We start from the raw sequence: 16,569 nt of genomic DNA, 5'->3' as shown, positions 1-16,569 counted from the left end.
GGGGGGGTGGGTTGTGTTTGTTTTTGTGGGCTTTTTCTTGCTGCTTTTTTTTTCTTTTTTTCTTTTGGGGTTTTTTTTGTGTGTGCGTTAACCAGACCTGATTGCTACAAGCGTGGTCCTCTGTCACAGTACCTTTTAGCCTTTTGCTAGTCTCTCTGGATCTTATTCAAAATGTTGTTGTTGCTGTGATTATCTACTGCAGTGTCTAATGCTAGAAGGTCTGAGTGAGTGTGGATTGGCATGAACATGGTGAGAGCACTGCATACATACATACATACATACTCAGTGAAGACGCTCCAAACACCTTTGCTATTGCAAAGTGGGCAAACAAGGCACATCAGAGGCTGTGAAGCTCAATATCCATGCTAGAGTGGAAGGAAACTGCCTGCTCCCTATGGGCAGATGGATGGTTGATAAGTGTGTGCATGTATACATTGTCCTCTTTGCTCTTTCTGCGTCCCTTTGCATGTGTCTGCAGGCATGGATATTTTCAGGAGGGGCTGCCAGAAGTGGTGCAGGAGTGTATTGGCTCTGCACACGGGCAAGTTCTGAATGGCAGAGGCAGAGGCAGAGGCTCTTTGTCACTGGCATTGCAGAATTGCAAATAGGTAGTTAATTAATATTTAATGGAGTCTCTCCTATGTATAACTGCGTGCAAATGTAGTTTCAGCAAGGTAACATGGAGCAGCTTTAGTGAGGACATATGCCTTTCAATGATAGGTATCCCTGCATGTCCATATGAAAAAATCAGTTCTTCCAATATGGTCTGTTCCCAGCCTGAAGGCATAGCTTCTATCTTAGCTGCTGCCCTGCTTTATTTAATGTGAGTTATCCTTTCACTACTTTCCCTGAATTCCTGTGGTTTATCTCCTTAGTACTGTTTGAAGTAAGTATTTTGGGCGGGGAGGTTGTTTTTTCCTTCTTGGGCCGCTACAACAACATATGGTGACAATAAGACAGATGGCTGCAGGATTAACCCTACTGGGTGATTTTGTTCTTTCCCTTTGTAGTATTGGAGGTGATGAGACCCTGGAGATCCAGGCTACTTTACCCAGTGAGTATCCTAGAAAAGCAAAAGTTGGGTAGTACGCTAAAAGTCCTTTAAGTGGATGCTAGGAAACATCTGGAAATGGTCATTCTCTCCTTGCAAACAGTGGGGATATCCGTCTGTTGTGGGTATGAGCAGTTCATGTGAGTCACAGACGAAATCCAGACTGACCTGATCAGCTGTAAAGTTGATTCACCCCCTCCGCATCACAGGACCTGCATGTGATTGTATCGTCCTTTTGACCAAAAGAATTAGGAGTAAATGTGCTGAAGTTGACAGAAGTTCATGGCAGACCTGCTCCTCCCTTATTTTGTTTTGTGCTTTCTAGTGACTGACTGTAATGTCTGTGGACAAATGAAGGGTTATGAAACAATTAGCAGTCCATCTAGCCAGGGTTGTTGACAAAGCTGTGGTTCTTCCTGATGATTTCAAGTTGCTACATAGCAGTGAAAAAAAAAATCTAAAAATACTATAATTTTTTTTGCCCTAGTAGTTGCCAGAGAAACCATTAAGTGGTCAGTGTGACAATAAATTGGAAGGGACTTGGCTTACAATGGTTGATCTATTTGTATGTGATCTATGCTGTGGAGCAGTTTGACAATACCTGACATTGTTAATAATAAAATCTGATGTGCTTTGCCTTGTACCAGGCATATCACTGTGCTTGAAGAGAAATAGAAGGCGCAATTCATTTATGCATTATCAATGAGATTCTATAAAGAGTGTTCAGACAGCACCACAGACACAGTAACAGTAACAGTTTTCAGACATCGTGCTTCCCCTCTGAAAGTTTCAGTGAAATCTAGAAAAATGAAAAAAATTCACTGCCACAAGTAGTATTATCTAGCTGGAGGAGTGAGAGGTAGAGGGCCATATTCAGGGCATCTGCTTCTGGTACATGAAAGAAAGTAGCCACAAGTACTCTGACACTTAAATTCAAAAGTGGTGATGTGCCTGAGATCCACCTGTGCATCTCCTGGGCCACCAGGCCCTGACTTCTCAGGCCCATGGGGAGAAATAGTTGCAGTGATGAAATTTGGACAGTAACTAGAGTCTTCAAAGCAGCCATGTCTCTAGCTCCTGTGAAGTCACACGAATGAGGGGAAAACACAGGTCCGTATTCTCACCACTCAACTGGCTCCTGCTTCTGCGCGTGGGAGGCAGCGCTGCTGGTTGTACTGTGAGTGGTTAAACACTGTGGCTTTTCTTTTTAAGACATCCTGAAGAAATTCAATCCGAACCTCTTTGGCTTCTCCAGTGGCAGTTCCAAGGAAACAGCTGGATTCAATGTAGCAGAGAGAAATGCCACAGCACGGTAAGGACAATTGCAAAGGAGTGAGATGTGATGGACTGGCAGGTGACCTTTGTGATGCATGTCAGGGCTGAGGTAATGCTGGTGACCTGCTGGTACTCGGCATGCTTCTGTGATCTGATGTTTTTAGTTGTGAGTTTCGGGTTTTTACTTTTTAAATTCAATTCAGTATTTGGGGGATTTATTTGTTATCTTTTTAAAAATTAGACACAAGCTTCCTTTCTTTATTTGATTTCTGCCCATAGTTTTTGAGCCAATGCTTTAGTTATGCTTCTAATTCAACCAGTACCTATTTCTGTCCTGTCTTCAGTGTGCAGGTCCCTAATTCACTGTCAGGCAATATCTGTAATGAGAAAAAATTCATGAGCATCTCTTTTATTCCTTGATTTCTTGAAAATGTGCCTGAAACTAACTAATAGAAGCCCACTGCTACCCTAATGGCATTAAAAACTATACCTGTTTGCAGTGCAAAGGGGAAAAAAAAAGAGCAGCTGGGAAATAATTCCTTTCTCCTCCTGAAGAAAAAAATCTGCTAGTCTGTTAAGAACCAAAAGGTGAAAGAATTTGTATGGCTTACCCTGTGCCTGTTCCATGAATACTCACAGAATTTGTTTCCGAAGCTTTTTGTGACACCTTTAACAACCGTTAAATCTGCTGCAGGAGAGATTTAGGATAGCTATCAAAGCCTGTATAGCTACTAAATATTTCATAGGTACCCTGAGCAAAGCTGACTCAGCGTGATCAATACGGTTCTGGGAATCCAAATAATGTAACTGCATTTGTGTAGTTGCTGGAGAGAGGCAGGGCTTATTAGCTCAAGCACAGTTTTATTCTGGTATATCAGGAGCTCATTTCCATCTGGTGTCTCAGCATGGTTTTTTGCTTTGGCCTGTTGATGTTGCATCCTGTCCAGAGCTGGACTGGGACTCTCCAGCCTGGCAGTCCCACAGTGTAAGCAATATCTTCCAGCCATAAGACAAGCAATAGGAATTTAAGGCTGAATCAGGAAGGCTGGTTAGGTGCCCAGCTTCTGTGTCAGCACCAAACTCCCCCAGCAGATCTTTGAAGGGAGTTATGCAACTCAATGTCTCTGTGCATCTGGGCATTAGTGTTTTTTCCAAACAAAATGCACTTAAGCCAACTCTGAGATGGGAAGAACTCATACCAGTTGCGTGCCACTTGGCAGCCATCCCAGCTGAAAAGCTGAAGGCTTTTCAGATCAGATTATTCACTTGTGCAACTTGGTCCTTCAGTGTTTGCTCAGCCTTTTGAGGCATCACTTTCCTTATACTGATTTCTGCTGATCCTGAGATCCCCTGAAAGGAGGAGTGAGAGATCAAGAAGGTGACATGCTTTTAGGGCACACATCTAAAATCTTCCATTCTCTCTCCTAGTGATATGCCAGCCCAAGCACGTGCACTGGTGGAGCTGATGAGAAGCAGCTCGGTAAGTGGGATTTGGGCCACGCCTCAGTGCTCCCGTGGTCTCTGGGAGATGACTGTAATTAATGGGAAGCTTGAGTCATGAAGAGTGCTTTACTGATGAAAGAAAAGTCCTTGTTTCTGCTGTGCTTTCCAATGAATGTACCAGATGAATTACCCCTAATGTAGGGTGCAGTGCAGCCAGGAGATGTAAGGATGGTAGTGAGGAAGGGGAGAAATCTGAAGGCTCTGGTGAGGTCACAGGATTGCTTTGTTGAGCAGCAGCGAAGGTCGAAGGTCGTAAAGGTTGAGTGTAAAATTGCTGGAGCAGGTACCTGCAGACCAACATGAGTCACGATATTCACAATACTGGGAAGAGGGACTACTGAAGTCTGCAGGAGAAAAAGCCCTCTGGTTTTTTGAAAAGTCTGGTTTTGAGCAGGCAAATAATTAATCAGTGACCAGAAACCTCAGGACTGGGTGAATCTCTGTCACACCATAATCTTTTAGAGAATTAGAGGGGATCTAGCATTGTGGACCAGTCTGCTATGCCAACTCCACTGAGGGCTACAAAGGGCATCAAAAGTGAGGAGGGGAAGAAATCTATGAGAAACTCAAAGCTGCCCTGCTCCAAGCTTTGGCTGAATTTGAGTGGATGACTGGGTATGAGCTGCTGGTTCAGGGAGAGCATTCCCTCTAAGGGAATGGGAGTGCCTGGTGCTCCTTGGCTCAGGCTGAATGGGAAAGGGAGGCACTGAATAAGCAGGATTTGTCAAAGCATGTGTCTCTCCATGCCAGAACTCTTGATGGATGCTGCATGCTCACCCCACTGTCAGTTGCTCTGCATTGCCAATTGTTTGGCAGAGTGAAGGGAGCTGGCGTGGCTTTTCAATAGAATAGAAGAGCAGAGGCTCTTGTACTTTGTTTTATTCACAGCTTTTAATGCATTTTTTTAAAAAGCGAGAGGGCTGTGTCCCTGCCATAACATTGCATTGCCTCTTCATGAAAGTCCTTCTGAGCAAATTGCCGGTTAAAGAGGAGAATTCAGACCTGTGGGTGATTCCCAGGCCCTCCCTCTATTTGTGGGATCCTTTCGCAGATGTTTGTTATGTAAATGCACCACACTAAAAATAGTTGCCTTTGATTCCTTTCTTTGTACTGAATGTTACAAAATGTTTTGATGAGATCCAGCTCTCAGCAGCGCCTATTGTTAGCTTGTGGTGACGTGGATGCTGCAGCTGCCCTTATATGAGCTCAGTGAAGTCACCAGCCTCCTGGACTCTTCTATTTTAATCCAGCTGTCTGTTCCCTGGGGCACCCCTTGCCCCTCCTGGCCACGGGATAATTCTTGCCCAGCTGGCAGGGATCCCCAGCAGCTCCAGTTCCACAGCTTCATGAGTCACTCCAGCCTCCACTCCCACACGGCTTTATCCCCACGCTGCCTGCAGTGTGCAGCCATGGCTGGCAAATCTCTCCTGTCCATCCCTGTCCTGACATTCATGTAGGGATGCTTGCTGCCACAGACACATTTCCATGCTTGGTTACCCTGACAGAGCTTGTCTGCTGAAGGGAATTTCCTCACAGAAGCCAAGGTGAATTGCGGTAGACTAGCAAACAGTTCAGATTTTCCCCCTGGAGAGATGCTTTTCTTCTGCCAGCTTAACTCAGCATACCTCCTTTGTTCTGCCCTACTGTCTGTGCCCCGTTTAGCCCCATTTGTGAATGTTACCTCTGCATGCCTAAGCAATGGGTGCTGCAATCTGTTTATTTTATGTGCCACTAGAAAATTAACTTCAAGGAAGACTGGAAGCTGATTACCGTCCTTGTTGGAGGCAGCGACCTATGCCAGTACTGCCTGGACAAGGTTTGTATCTCTGAATCGAGGCATTTGGCAGGTGACCAGCCCTGGAAATATAGCCTTTCTCTCTCTCAGGGAGCCAAAGTTCCTCTTTGTTTAAGAAGTGCTTAGAAGTCCTGCCCCTTTCATCTGTATTGTATCAGAAACAAGTACACAGCTTTTAACACCGGGGCACTGCAGCTCTGGAGAAATGCGTTTTTTAAATACTGGGAACCTGCCCATACTGAACAAAACACCAAGATTAAGATGAAGAGCTCTCCCTGCTTAACTGGACAAAGCAATCAGTGTGGTATCTTAGGCATGTTATGGGACACAAGTGAAGTCTTCTGGAAAGCATCTCCACACAATAATTACTGAGGATGCCCAATTCTTGCTTCAGAATGACACTCAAAATAATATCAGTTTATAGTGAAAAACATGTCTTTTCTTTAGCTGTCAGTGGTCACCCCCTCTGAAACAGTTCATGTAGCACAGGTTGGGGGTCTGGACCCAAGCTTGTTGAAATGACCAGGTGCTTTTCTCTGTTTTGCTCTTTACTTTATAGGCTGCTACCTGGAGCCTTTGTCCCCACAGCTACATTTCTAGAGCTACAGTCACAAAGTTGTTTTGCTTATGGGCTTTGTGGGGTCTGACTGCCTTCATATCAGTCTCTCCAGACTGGCAGTTTGAAAAAAAAGATGTTGTTCTGTTCATAAGACAACGCAAAATCCAAAAATGTGATCAATATAGTCATTATCAGGGAAAGGCTCTGGCAAGATACCTCAGGATTTCCTACAGAGATTAGGGGAATATATTAATGACATAAAAACACAAGCACTATATAACCTCTGTACATGGGCCAATAAACTTCTTGATCTGGAAATATATCTGCCAGCAAAAGAAAAAAGGAGCGTTAAGTCGGTGTATCTTCTCACAGACCACCTTCTTGGTTCATTAAAAAGACTGATTCATTTTTTTTTTTAAACAGGAAACCTATTCAGTGCAAAAGTATATAAAGCACCTTCAGGACACTCTGGATATTTTCTATAAGGAGGTAAGCTTTTCAGATACCCTAGCAAGTTATGTTCCTGGCAAGTACACTGATGTTTTTCTCACCTCTGACAGACTGTCAGTGATTATGTTTCATGCAAGATCATCTTTCAAATAGCTGGAGTCAGACTGTTCCTCCGTGCTGCATTTCAACAACTGTATTAGCTCATGCCCTGAGAGAGGGCTGCAGTTTCAGAAAAACTGTGTTTCACCATATTTATGCTGTGGACCAGACATACCATGACCCTACAGCCAGTTTTCATGGCTAAACCAACCATAAACAGTTTCATTTACCCTAGAGCAAATGGAAATGTCCCAGGGAGTGAAGCAGCATTTCGGCTGGTTTGTACTAGCTGCTGGAATTTTTTTGGCTGACATCCACTGTATGTCTCCCTCCCCCTCCTTTTATACATCATCCTTGCACATGCCACTGGCTGCAGCCAGTGCAGTTTGCCCTGACTCCCTGACCTACGGATGGCACTTCTCCCTCTTTGTAGTGGTATCATGTTCTGTTATTTGTAACATGTCTGTATGTCTGGTTATTATAATCCTTGCAGCTCCCAAGAGTCTTTATCAACATGGTGGAGATGCTAGAGTTCTCTGGACTGCGTCAAATCACAGCAAGCTCTTCAGAGTGTGCTTTGAGAGCAAAGTAAGTGAGCAAAACAGCTCTTTGCCTAGAAAGTGATACTTTTTTGGCTCAGTCTCAATTTCTACAGGAGGACATCCACACTGAGCTTTCCAAGCTTCTTGCATTGCTGCCTTTACCGGATGCACTAATTCTCATCAACTTTCTATTACTTCTTCCAATATTTCAACTAAAAGGCAGAGTGGATAGCAGAGTTATCACTTCTCAGCTCTAAGGCAGCATAACGCAGCACAAGTCAACAGTCAACATATGATTGTTGTGCTGCTGAACTTTGAAGGCTATTTTGCCCAGCCATCCCCTGGTCAGCAGCACAGGCTGACATCCCTGATGCCTCTCTTTGTATCCTGTGCTGCATTACCTCTGGTGCAGGCTGGGCTGCATACAGCAGAGCACAACCAGGAACTGCTCCTCACATCTAATGAAGGAGACCAAAATCTTAACTCAAAGAAGGTCGAGGGACTTTATTTAGAAAGCAGCAGTGTCTTTAAAGGCATCAGAATGGACATGAAAAGCCTCTTTAGTCTTGCAGAGAAAGGTGTAACAAAGACCAGTAGTTGGGAGGTGATGCCAAATGAATTCAAATTAGGTTAGGCACAGATTTTTAATAATACAAGTGATTAACTACAGGAACACACGGGAAGAGAAAATAATGAATTGACTATCTTGCTTGATGTCTTCATATTCATTCCAAGGACATTCTTAGAATATAAATTTCAGTGAAGCACAAGTTATTACCTCTTGTTATGAGGGTAACATAATAAAACAGAGTGGTGCGAGGACTCAGACTACATGAAAAATTTGTCTTTTCTAAGTTCAAACTCCCAGATGTCTAAAAATCTGCTGTAAGCCCATTCATAGGGTGGGTTTTCTTCTTATCCTAATACACGTGATTTCCTGCTAATGTGTGGCATACTAAACCCTTTTTTGTTTGACTCAAGAGTTGTGGGTCCTGCAGCTCTTCCTGGCTGCAACAGGTGTTTATTTTGAAAAGTAAGTCAGTAGAGATTTTTCTTTTCTGAAGTATCTGTCCACTTGTAAGCCACTGAGGTGGCTCTCCCTTCTGCATGTGAGCTTTGAGCACCTATCCTGAGCTGCTTGAACAAACACACACTGCCAAAGAACTGTGAATAGGCTATTCTAGACTAGCTTTTAATTCTAGTATTTCTTTCATTGAAGGAAAGTTTGCCCATGTTTCTTAAACCCAGAGGAAAATTCGTCTGAATTACAAGAAATTAAGAGAGTTAACAGAGATTTTCAGGTAATGCTTTGATTCTGTAACTGGTCATCTTCACGTGTGTCTCTTTGTATTGCTTCCCTCACTGGCCTTCCTCTCATGCATATCTTCAGCACTACAGAGAGGGATAACTGGAAAAAAACTTGGCTACAGCCTAATCGAAACCCTACCCAGCTAACCAGTTAGTAGCAGTGCAAGTCTTTCCATGTTGCCTTACGATTTGATCTCGGTTCTGAGCTGGATGCAGATGGAGACCAGCTCTGTTTCCAACTGCTGTTTCAACAGCCGAAAAGGAGTTAGTAATGATGACTGCTTTGTTGATATGTGTTTGTCTGTTATGAGCCCAGTGAGTAGCTCACATGAATTAACATGTCACTGCAAGAGTGACAAATGACCTTGCATCAGCTGTTTCGTGAAACAGCTTAGCAGAAAAAATTAAGTAAACCAACCATGGGCCAGCTTAATATCTGAGAGTAACTTTTCATAGCCTCAGGCGTAAGATTCACTCAAAATTAACAGAAGCTATAAATAGCCACTGGAGCAGAAGCTTTTTCCATCGATGTTCTTATGAATACAGGAATCACTGTATCAGATCACATTATGTTCTCCATTCTGGCTCTGGCAGTGGCTGTTGTCCAACGACTCTGACAAAGCTCAAGAAATTCACCCTGGAAAATGCTTGTATAAGCCTACTAGAGGGGTCATTTTTCTTAACTAAGGAAGATGGATTAGGAATGTTTTGAGATACCACTGGGAGCATTAGCATTTGTAGCCATAAGATGGCAAGTTACAATGAGATGGGGTTTTTTATTTGTATGAATGTCTGTGACCATAATTTTTGAAAGTGGCAGGTAATTTTTCAATGTTTAAGTTTTATTTTAATTCAAGCACACCTTTCTGAAAAATCAAGTGCACTTCAGCCTCAAGTTGGCATTCTGGACTCATTTGTCACTTCTAAAAATGTTAGCCTTATTCCTCTTTTTAAATTTTCTGTAAATTTTAATCTCATTGCAATTGTTCAGCTTTGGTTTCTATCAGTAAGGTTTGAACTACTTTTTTTTCTATGTTTTTTCCTTTTTTTTTTTAATTAAGCAATCTATATCTTTTATGTCTTTTTTTTTTTCTTTGAATTAACCCAGCTTCTGGGCATTTTCCTCATGAGAATCTCTTCACGAACCAAATTATTTTCTCAGCTGTTTTCTTGACTGCTTTATAACATTTAGCTGGATTTACACTAACTATTTACGGCTTCCTACACTGAAAGATGTGTAAACTGCATGTTTCTGATAGCTGACAAATGTTAGATGAGCCTTGTGAGTAAGTCTTCTGTTCTCACTACTTCCACCGCATCCAGGCTGAAGCACTGCAGCTGATCAACAGCGGTCGGTACGAACAGCGGGAGGACTTTGCAGTGGTCATGCAGGCATTTTTCCGGAACACCTTGTTGCCCCTGGATAGCGTGAGTCCTCTTTTGCTTTCCCATTATGCAAGGGCCAGTATCTTGATTTCTCTTAAGCCAGTAAGATCCATGCCACAAAGGATTGTGTTTTCTTCTCTCTGCACGGTCTAGTGGCGCAGCGTGGAATCTGTGGGTAAGAGTGAGAGAGGAGAAGACAGGAAGTCTCACAAGAAGGCAAGAGGATTCACAGTGCTGCCTGTGAATCAAAATGGCTTTAGGAAACATTCATAGTGTGCACCCATAAACGAGGCACCCTCTAACTTCCTCTAAACTGCATGTTGCTTCCCCTGTTGAGGCGGTTGGTTAGCATTCACCACAGTTTCCCGATTTAGGTTACGGAATTTGTTCAGGGTTTCTTCAAATGGAGAGCAGCACTTGAATCTGTGACTCATCCAAGCCTAGAAACAGGAAGCTGCCTTTGAAACCAAACGCTGATTCTCCTTCTTTTCTCAAGCCTTAGCATTATGTATGCTGTGTAGTTTGGGATACAAATATCCAGCATGAATCCTGGTCAAAACAACCCAGTTTTGCATAGTACTGATCCTTTTTATGTACCATCTGCATTTTTTTTTTCTGGCAGCCAGAAGATCAAACAACGGTCACCATACAGGTAGTGATGAGGCAAATTCCCCCTAAGAGAGACATTTGCCACAGCTGGATAAGCCCACCATTTTTATTGTTATCTGAAATTCAGCAGACATTTCAACACCTGAAAGATTGTAAGTCTGAGTCACAGAAGTTTAAAAAGCAATAATAAGCAGTTTTCTATCACTTCTGTACAACATGGAATGTGGGTCAATGGCAGTGTCCATATAACAGCTGTGACTGTTGGCTTAATGACAGGTTTAGTTTTGTTATGAAAATTTCTATGTGAAGTTGAGCAGGCTACATTACACAGAAGGTCTCAAGGTGCAGTAATCAGCCCATAGTTAGGAGTACCTGAGTTTATTTTTTACCTAAGTGTGAAAACATGAGCATATTGCCTTTAGGAAGATACCAAAATTGTGAAGTGGGTATACCAAGTACAGTACACTATTAGATATAGTATGTCCGATCTCAGAGATTGAAATCTGATGAGAAATACATTTTTGCTTTTATTGCAGACCAGCAAGCCAGATATGAGTTTCTTTGCTGCAGACTGCTTTCATTTCAGTGTAAGAGGTTATGCTGAGATGGCCATGGCTCTCTGGAATAATATGGTAAGGGGTTACAACTTAGATCCCTATGTGTTTGTGGTAGCAGTATCTACAAAAGATCATGAGAAAGGTGTCTGAAACAAAAGAGTAAGCAAGACATAAAACTGATATCCTAACAAGAGGGGGTAGCTCAACTCTGAGATTCTTCTCACTCTGCATTGCTTAGGAACGTAATCCAAAGTGATTATGTTGCATGAAACAGTGTAAGCCTTTGCTCTTTCAAAATGGGAAGTCCTGAGAGTCTTAATATAATGAAAAATTCCTTTCTGATTTGGTAAATAACTTGCATTAAAACAAAAAGTCAGTCTGAACAGTTAAACATTCAGTTCTGTAGGTTTGCTGAAAATGTCTACTCAATAAGCTTCCCCTTCTTCTGTGTATTCTATTAGGTATTTTATTAGGAAAATGTATATGTGACTGAATTTTTGCTGCCATTAATAGTGTGGACATGTTGTACCACCCACTCTTGTATCTGAGGCAGTTTTAGTAGAGTCACTAAAAGTAATGGGGGGCTGAAATTAAACGTATGATGCTTGTAATCACATTCCATCTGTCATTTTGGGGGAGATGATAGCTTTCAAATAGTGTTGGAAGAAGGTGTAAGAGGCACATGCTAGACTTGATAACTCCAAGGTCACAGTTGCTTTCAGAAATGTTTCCCCATGTTGGAAGGAAGACTATGGCATTTTCATACCACAGCAACATTTCCTCCCCTTGTCTTGTAAACACCAGTACCCAAACACATTGTGCTAGCAGAACTCCTGCGTTCCTGTTTGTACAAGAAACAAGCATAAATGGAGGGGAATTTCTTTTCCATCCGAGTAAAAGTTTGAGCAAGACAAGAAACTTACAGGATACCCCAGAATGAGCTTGAGCAGAAGGACTGGAAAACTCAGGGCAGGAATCTGTGCAGCTGCCCAGTATGGCATATGAGCTGCAGGTCCAGGGTTATAGAATGTACAATGTACACACATGCTCAGAGTAATTGATTTGTGCATGCACAGCAAATCTGCCTGTGTTCCAGCAGGCTTCCCTGTCTGGGACTCCAGGTGACAGCAGGCTGGTACACTTCGCTCTGCTTCTTAGTTTAAACAGGGCTAATGGTGGGCCAGAAACTCCAGGAAAATGTAGAAAAATTCAAATTGAGCATGGCTGAGGGTTTCAAGAAAAAAAAAAAAAGAGACAGTACCTGGGCATATGGCGGTCTTAAATTGGGTTTCTGTTGCCATGTGGTATTCCTACTGGCCATTACTCATTCCTGAATCACCATCAGTCTTTTTTCCTATGCCACCAGTGTTTTTTTCTGTCCAGACTGTCATTCATTTCCTACGCGTATAAGGATATTGACACAAAGCTTTCTACTGAGGTGGCAGGGATGGGGTTCTTACTGATGCAAAGCACAGCTATTCCCTCCCATAGAGATCTGTCGGTCTACGCCAACTGAAGATGTTACTGTTTACTATTTAAATCTCATTCTTGTGGCACATCCCTGCTTTTCCCTCGCAGTCCTTGTACGGCAAGGCTGTGCAAGCTTACTGTAAGGCGGTATTGTTTCCCTGTTCCCTGAAAAGCTCGGCAGGCTGCAGGCTTGTGGCCAAATGACACGGATTCTTGTCAGTGCACATCAAGGGCCAGACTGTGCCTGGCCACTGTGTGGGTATGCAGGGTTTGGGATGGCTTACGGAGTCTCTCCTTTGCCGTAATGTTCTTTGCCCTTTTTGCTTCGTGCAAAACAAAGTGTGCTCCTGCTCTCTCAAGTCAGAAGATTCTGGCGTCTTAAGGGGTTCCACTGGTCCCAAACCCACCTTGTCAGGTCTTTGGCCAAGATGAAGAGACACATGGACAGAGTTTTTGGCTTGTGTTCTGCCTCCATGCTTGCCACATGCTCTAGAGGAGCTGTGGGTTTCTGCTAGAACTTGTCCTCTATGCTCATGGACTTGAGGATACTGTCATCTTCAAAGCTCAGAAGCTAATGCTCCTGAAGAACAGATTGCATAGAGATGAAGTAAGCAAGTATGGTTATAGAATTTTATATTTTATCATCTTTTGTCTGGGCTCTGTGCCAGAATCCTTACCAAGTGCCCTGGCATGGGAAGAATTACAATTTTCTACAAATAACCAGTTGCCCTGCAGGCAGAATGCTGCAAGATATGAGCCACGCATCATACAAATAACTGTTGTTCCCTTTAAGGTACAAAAAAACGACCAAATTCAGTCTTCACTGCATTAGCTGGTGGGTGGGCCAAGTGATTAGGAGTCATAAAAGAGTCCATCAGGACCCTACAACAATCAGCAAAACTTGGCATCCTGTTTTGCTTCTCATCTTCTCTTCACTTGCTAGCTTTCTTCTCTTCCCTAGTTATATTTTTCTGTGGTTCATATCTTTTTATTTTACAGTCTCTGCTAGCTTCTTTCTATTTTTAAAAATTTTTTATTAAAAATGAACTAAAGAGAGAAAATATTCCCTGTGTTTCCATATGAGAATCTTACGGATGGAATTAGTTTTTTCCCTGTTGTGTTGGGCTTGTTGCTGTATTGTTTCTTTTCAGCATACAGCTGACACTTTAATCTCTTGAGGACAGTAAATGCTTTTATGGACAACAGCAGAAGCAACAGCTGTCCTCTGTGCTGTATTCCCAGAGGTGCTGGATGACAACTTTGCAGTTCTCTGTGGACCAATCTTGAAGTCATTACTTCAGGCATGTCCATACAACTGCTGTAAACACTTCGATTAACATGACTGAGCAAGCCTCTACTCGTTAGCTTAACTATGGCAACCGGTGGTATGTGCACTCCTAGCCAAGCACAACTGCCTGCTATTAGCCTGGGCATATTTTATGTTGAGTTGGAAATGGGCTCGGGGTGAGCCTGTGGTCAGCTATTGCAACTTAGCTGACAACTGATAGTATAAAAGGCTCTGTTTAACTCGCTTCTTGCAAGATTGTGAACCCAGCCTCAGCTAAAACTCCCAGGGAATTTCTTGTCTGAGTGAAGACTGCAAAGGTTGGCGCTGTCCCATCCTCTCTCGGTATCTCTGTCATTTCTGAAGCAACTCCCATCACCGTGACACCTAGGCATCTTTCTTTAAGTAATGTGCTAAGTCATATGTCTAACATCTGTCATGTGGGTTTTATCCTTTGTGGTTTATACTGCCAGTTGAGATGAGTAATGGCAGAACTGGGTGTAATAGTGAACTACTTCGCTTTAGCGGAACATTTAAAATATGTAGTATTCAGAGCAACGCAAAAGGAATAAAGACTTATCCTATTCCTTGCTTCTGAGGGAGTTAGTCTGCAGCCAGTACATTAGATTGTCAATGTCTTCAGTTCATGACTGTTAAAATGTTTGCAAACTTTCCTGTGCTCCTTCTACCACACTTCTTCGTTACTGCAAGCACCAAAAGATTGGATAAGAAGGTGTAACTGTCTGAGTCAAGAGAGTCTGAGAATAAAAAATTCATCATTATGTTTAACATTGCTTTTTCTTCTTCAGCTGGAGCCAGTTGGTGAAAAGCAGACTTACAACAACTTTACCCATGACAGATCAAAACTCAGGTGTCCAAACCCTGTAAGTAAAGGTCAAGGTGCTCCCTCCATTGATTATCTCTATTCTTCTCCTTTTTTCACACTTGTAAAGCTCTTTAAAAGAGTATCTTTGTGAGGGCTACAAACAGCTAAAATATACTCTTGTTTTGTTACAGACAGGGAAATCTACTTAAGATTTAAGACAAAAAACTTTATCCTCACTGGAGTGTAAAGCCTCTCATGAAAGCCAGTTCTAATGAGTCTATGTATTTCCATTTGGTTATTTGCAGCAAGGAAATTGGGAAGAGATGCCACCACTCCTGATTATGAGGTGGCTTCTATTATGTGTTCTCAGAATTTTCAGGAAATAGAGCAGGAGAATGTTTGGGCTAAGACAGAGAGAAGGCAAAAAGAGCAGATTGTCTAAAGAATGGGCAGTGGCCTATTGTTGTAATACTGCCCACATTGAGTGGTCCGTGGTCAATAAAGCCTTTGCTCTCCCTTTGTAGGAGAAACCTTTTCTCTCCACGCGAAGAAATAGTGGATTTGGAAATTCAGATCTCAACTTGGAGAAAACAGAATCTTCAGTCCCCTACTGGGCTGTCATTGTGACTGCAGTAGCTGGGGTCCTGGTGGGTTCTTTACTTGGCTGGGTTGTGTCACGAAGAAGAACCAAGAAGCGCCAACATAAGGCTGACACAGAAAACAACCTTAAAACAACCCCTCTGTAACACAAGTGGAGCAAACATCTTTCTCTGACAAGGGTGCTCTCTGGCTTGACACAGAGAGCAGCAGAATGAAAAACCTGTTGGATATGAATGAAGCTTCTTGGTTGCCCAGGGATTTTTGGGCCAAATAACATTGATCAGTAATGTACTGTAGAGTTATCTTCTGCACACCAGTCGGGTGGAGGATGAAGTTCAAAGTCTGCTGTGGTTTCACATCAGCTGGCAACTGAGTACCACACACCTGCTCACTCAATCCCCCTCAGTACCCTTCAGTGGGATGAGGAGGAGAACTGGAAAAAGGTAAATCCCATGGGTTGAGATAGGAACAGTTTTAATAACTGAAATAAAGTAAAATGTAATAATTGTAATGAAATGGGAAGTAACAAAAAAGAGAGAGGAATAAAACTCAAGAAAAACAAGTACTGCACAATAAAATTGCTCATCACCTGCTGACTGATGCCCAGCCTATCCTTGGTGAGTAATCAGCCCCTCCTGGATGTCTTCTCCCCCCGTCTATATAGTAAGCATGATACTTTATGGCATGGAATATCCCTTTGGCCCGCTCAGGTCAGCTATCCTGGCCATGTTCTCTCCCAGCTTCTTGTGCTGTCAGAGCGCAGGAAACTGGAAAGTCCTTGGTTTAGAGCAAGCACTACTTAGCAACAACTAAAATATTGATTTGTTATCAACATTATTCTTGTACTAAATCCTAAACACAGCACGGAAACAGCTATTATGAAAAATTCTAACTCTATCCCAGCTGAAACCAGGACAAAGGGTTAAAAGCTTTTTCATTCTGGGGTCCAGTTCCCTGTTTCATGAATATTGCTCAGGATGTCGATTGCACAAAGCAAGAACACCTGTTCACACATCTTGGCTTCTTAATTGTGCACCTGTCCTTTTCTCTTATAAACCTGTATTTAAAATGTTAGAGACAAGTCCATGATTGCAACCTGGTATTCCACAATAGTAAGGTGTAAGTGAGCTAAAGAGCAGCTGCAATTTCACATGTTAGATTCCAGCAAGACCATCGCTTTGAAGGTGCTAAGGTGATTCTACATGGGCAAGCACAATGCCATGGAAACATCTTTAAGCTAGCTTCTGAGGAACT

The 16,569-nt window shown here is 42.6% G+C and overlaps 1 protein-coding gene across 4 annotated transcripts in view; it reads left to right on the top strand.

Annotated features, from left to right (window-relative positions):
• The window catches only part of PLB1 (phospholipase B1), an 84,757-nt gene extending 68,846 nt beyond the window's left edge, over positions 1 to 15,911 (top strand). For 2 of the 4 annotated variants that reach the window (XM_017744831.1, XM_017744829.1), the window contains exons 48-58: positions 1,011 to 1,054; positions 2,264 to 2,363; positions 3,755 to 3,806; positions 5,565 to 5,645; positions 6,607 to 6,672; positions 7,226 to 7,320; positions 8,494 to 8,575; positions 9,906 to 10,010; positions 11,114 to 11,209; positions 14,699 to 14,773; positions 15,240 to 15,911. In XM_017744831.1, coding sequence (XP_017600320.1) covers positions 1,011 to 1,054; positions 2,264 to 2,363; positions 3,755 to 3,806; positions 5,565 to 5,645; positions 6,607 to 6,672; positions 7,226 to 7,320; positions 8,494 to 8,575; positions 9,906 to 10,010; positions 11,114 to 11,209; positions 14,699 to 14,773; positions 15,240 to 15,461 — 1,018 coding nt within the window. In that variant the 3' untranslated portion in view covers positions 15,462 to 15,911. Of the gene's footprint in view, positions 1 to 1,010; positions 1,055 to 2,263; positions 2,364 to 3,754; positions 3,807 to 5,564; positions 5,646 to 6,606; positions 6,673 to 7,225; positions 7,321 to 8,493; positions 8,576 to 9,905; positions 10,011 to 11,113; positions 11,210 to 14,698; positions 14,774 to 15,239 lie in introns of those variants that run through there. The other 2 variants (XM_008641746.2, XM_017744830.1) reach the window with 2 other exon arrangements.
• Positions 15,912 to 16,569: the final 658 nt, after the last annotated feature.

The sequence above is a fragment of the Corvus brachyrhynchos genome, unplaced genomic scaffold (genome assembly GCF_000691975.1).
Source record: "Corvus brachyrhynchos isolate BGI_N302 unplaced genomic scaffold, ASM69197v1 scaffold258, whole genome shotgun sequence".
Lineage (NCBI taxonomy): Eukaryota > Metazoa > Chordata > Aves > Passeriformes > Corvidae > Corvus > Corvus brachyrhynchos.
Note: the sequence above shows the minus strand (reverse complement) of the source record. Positions and strands in the feature narration are given on the sequence as shown.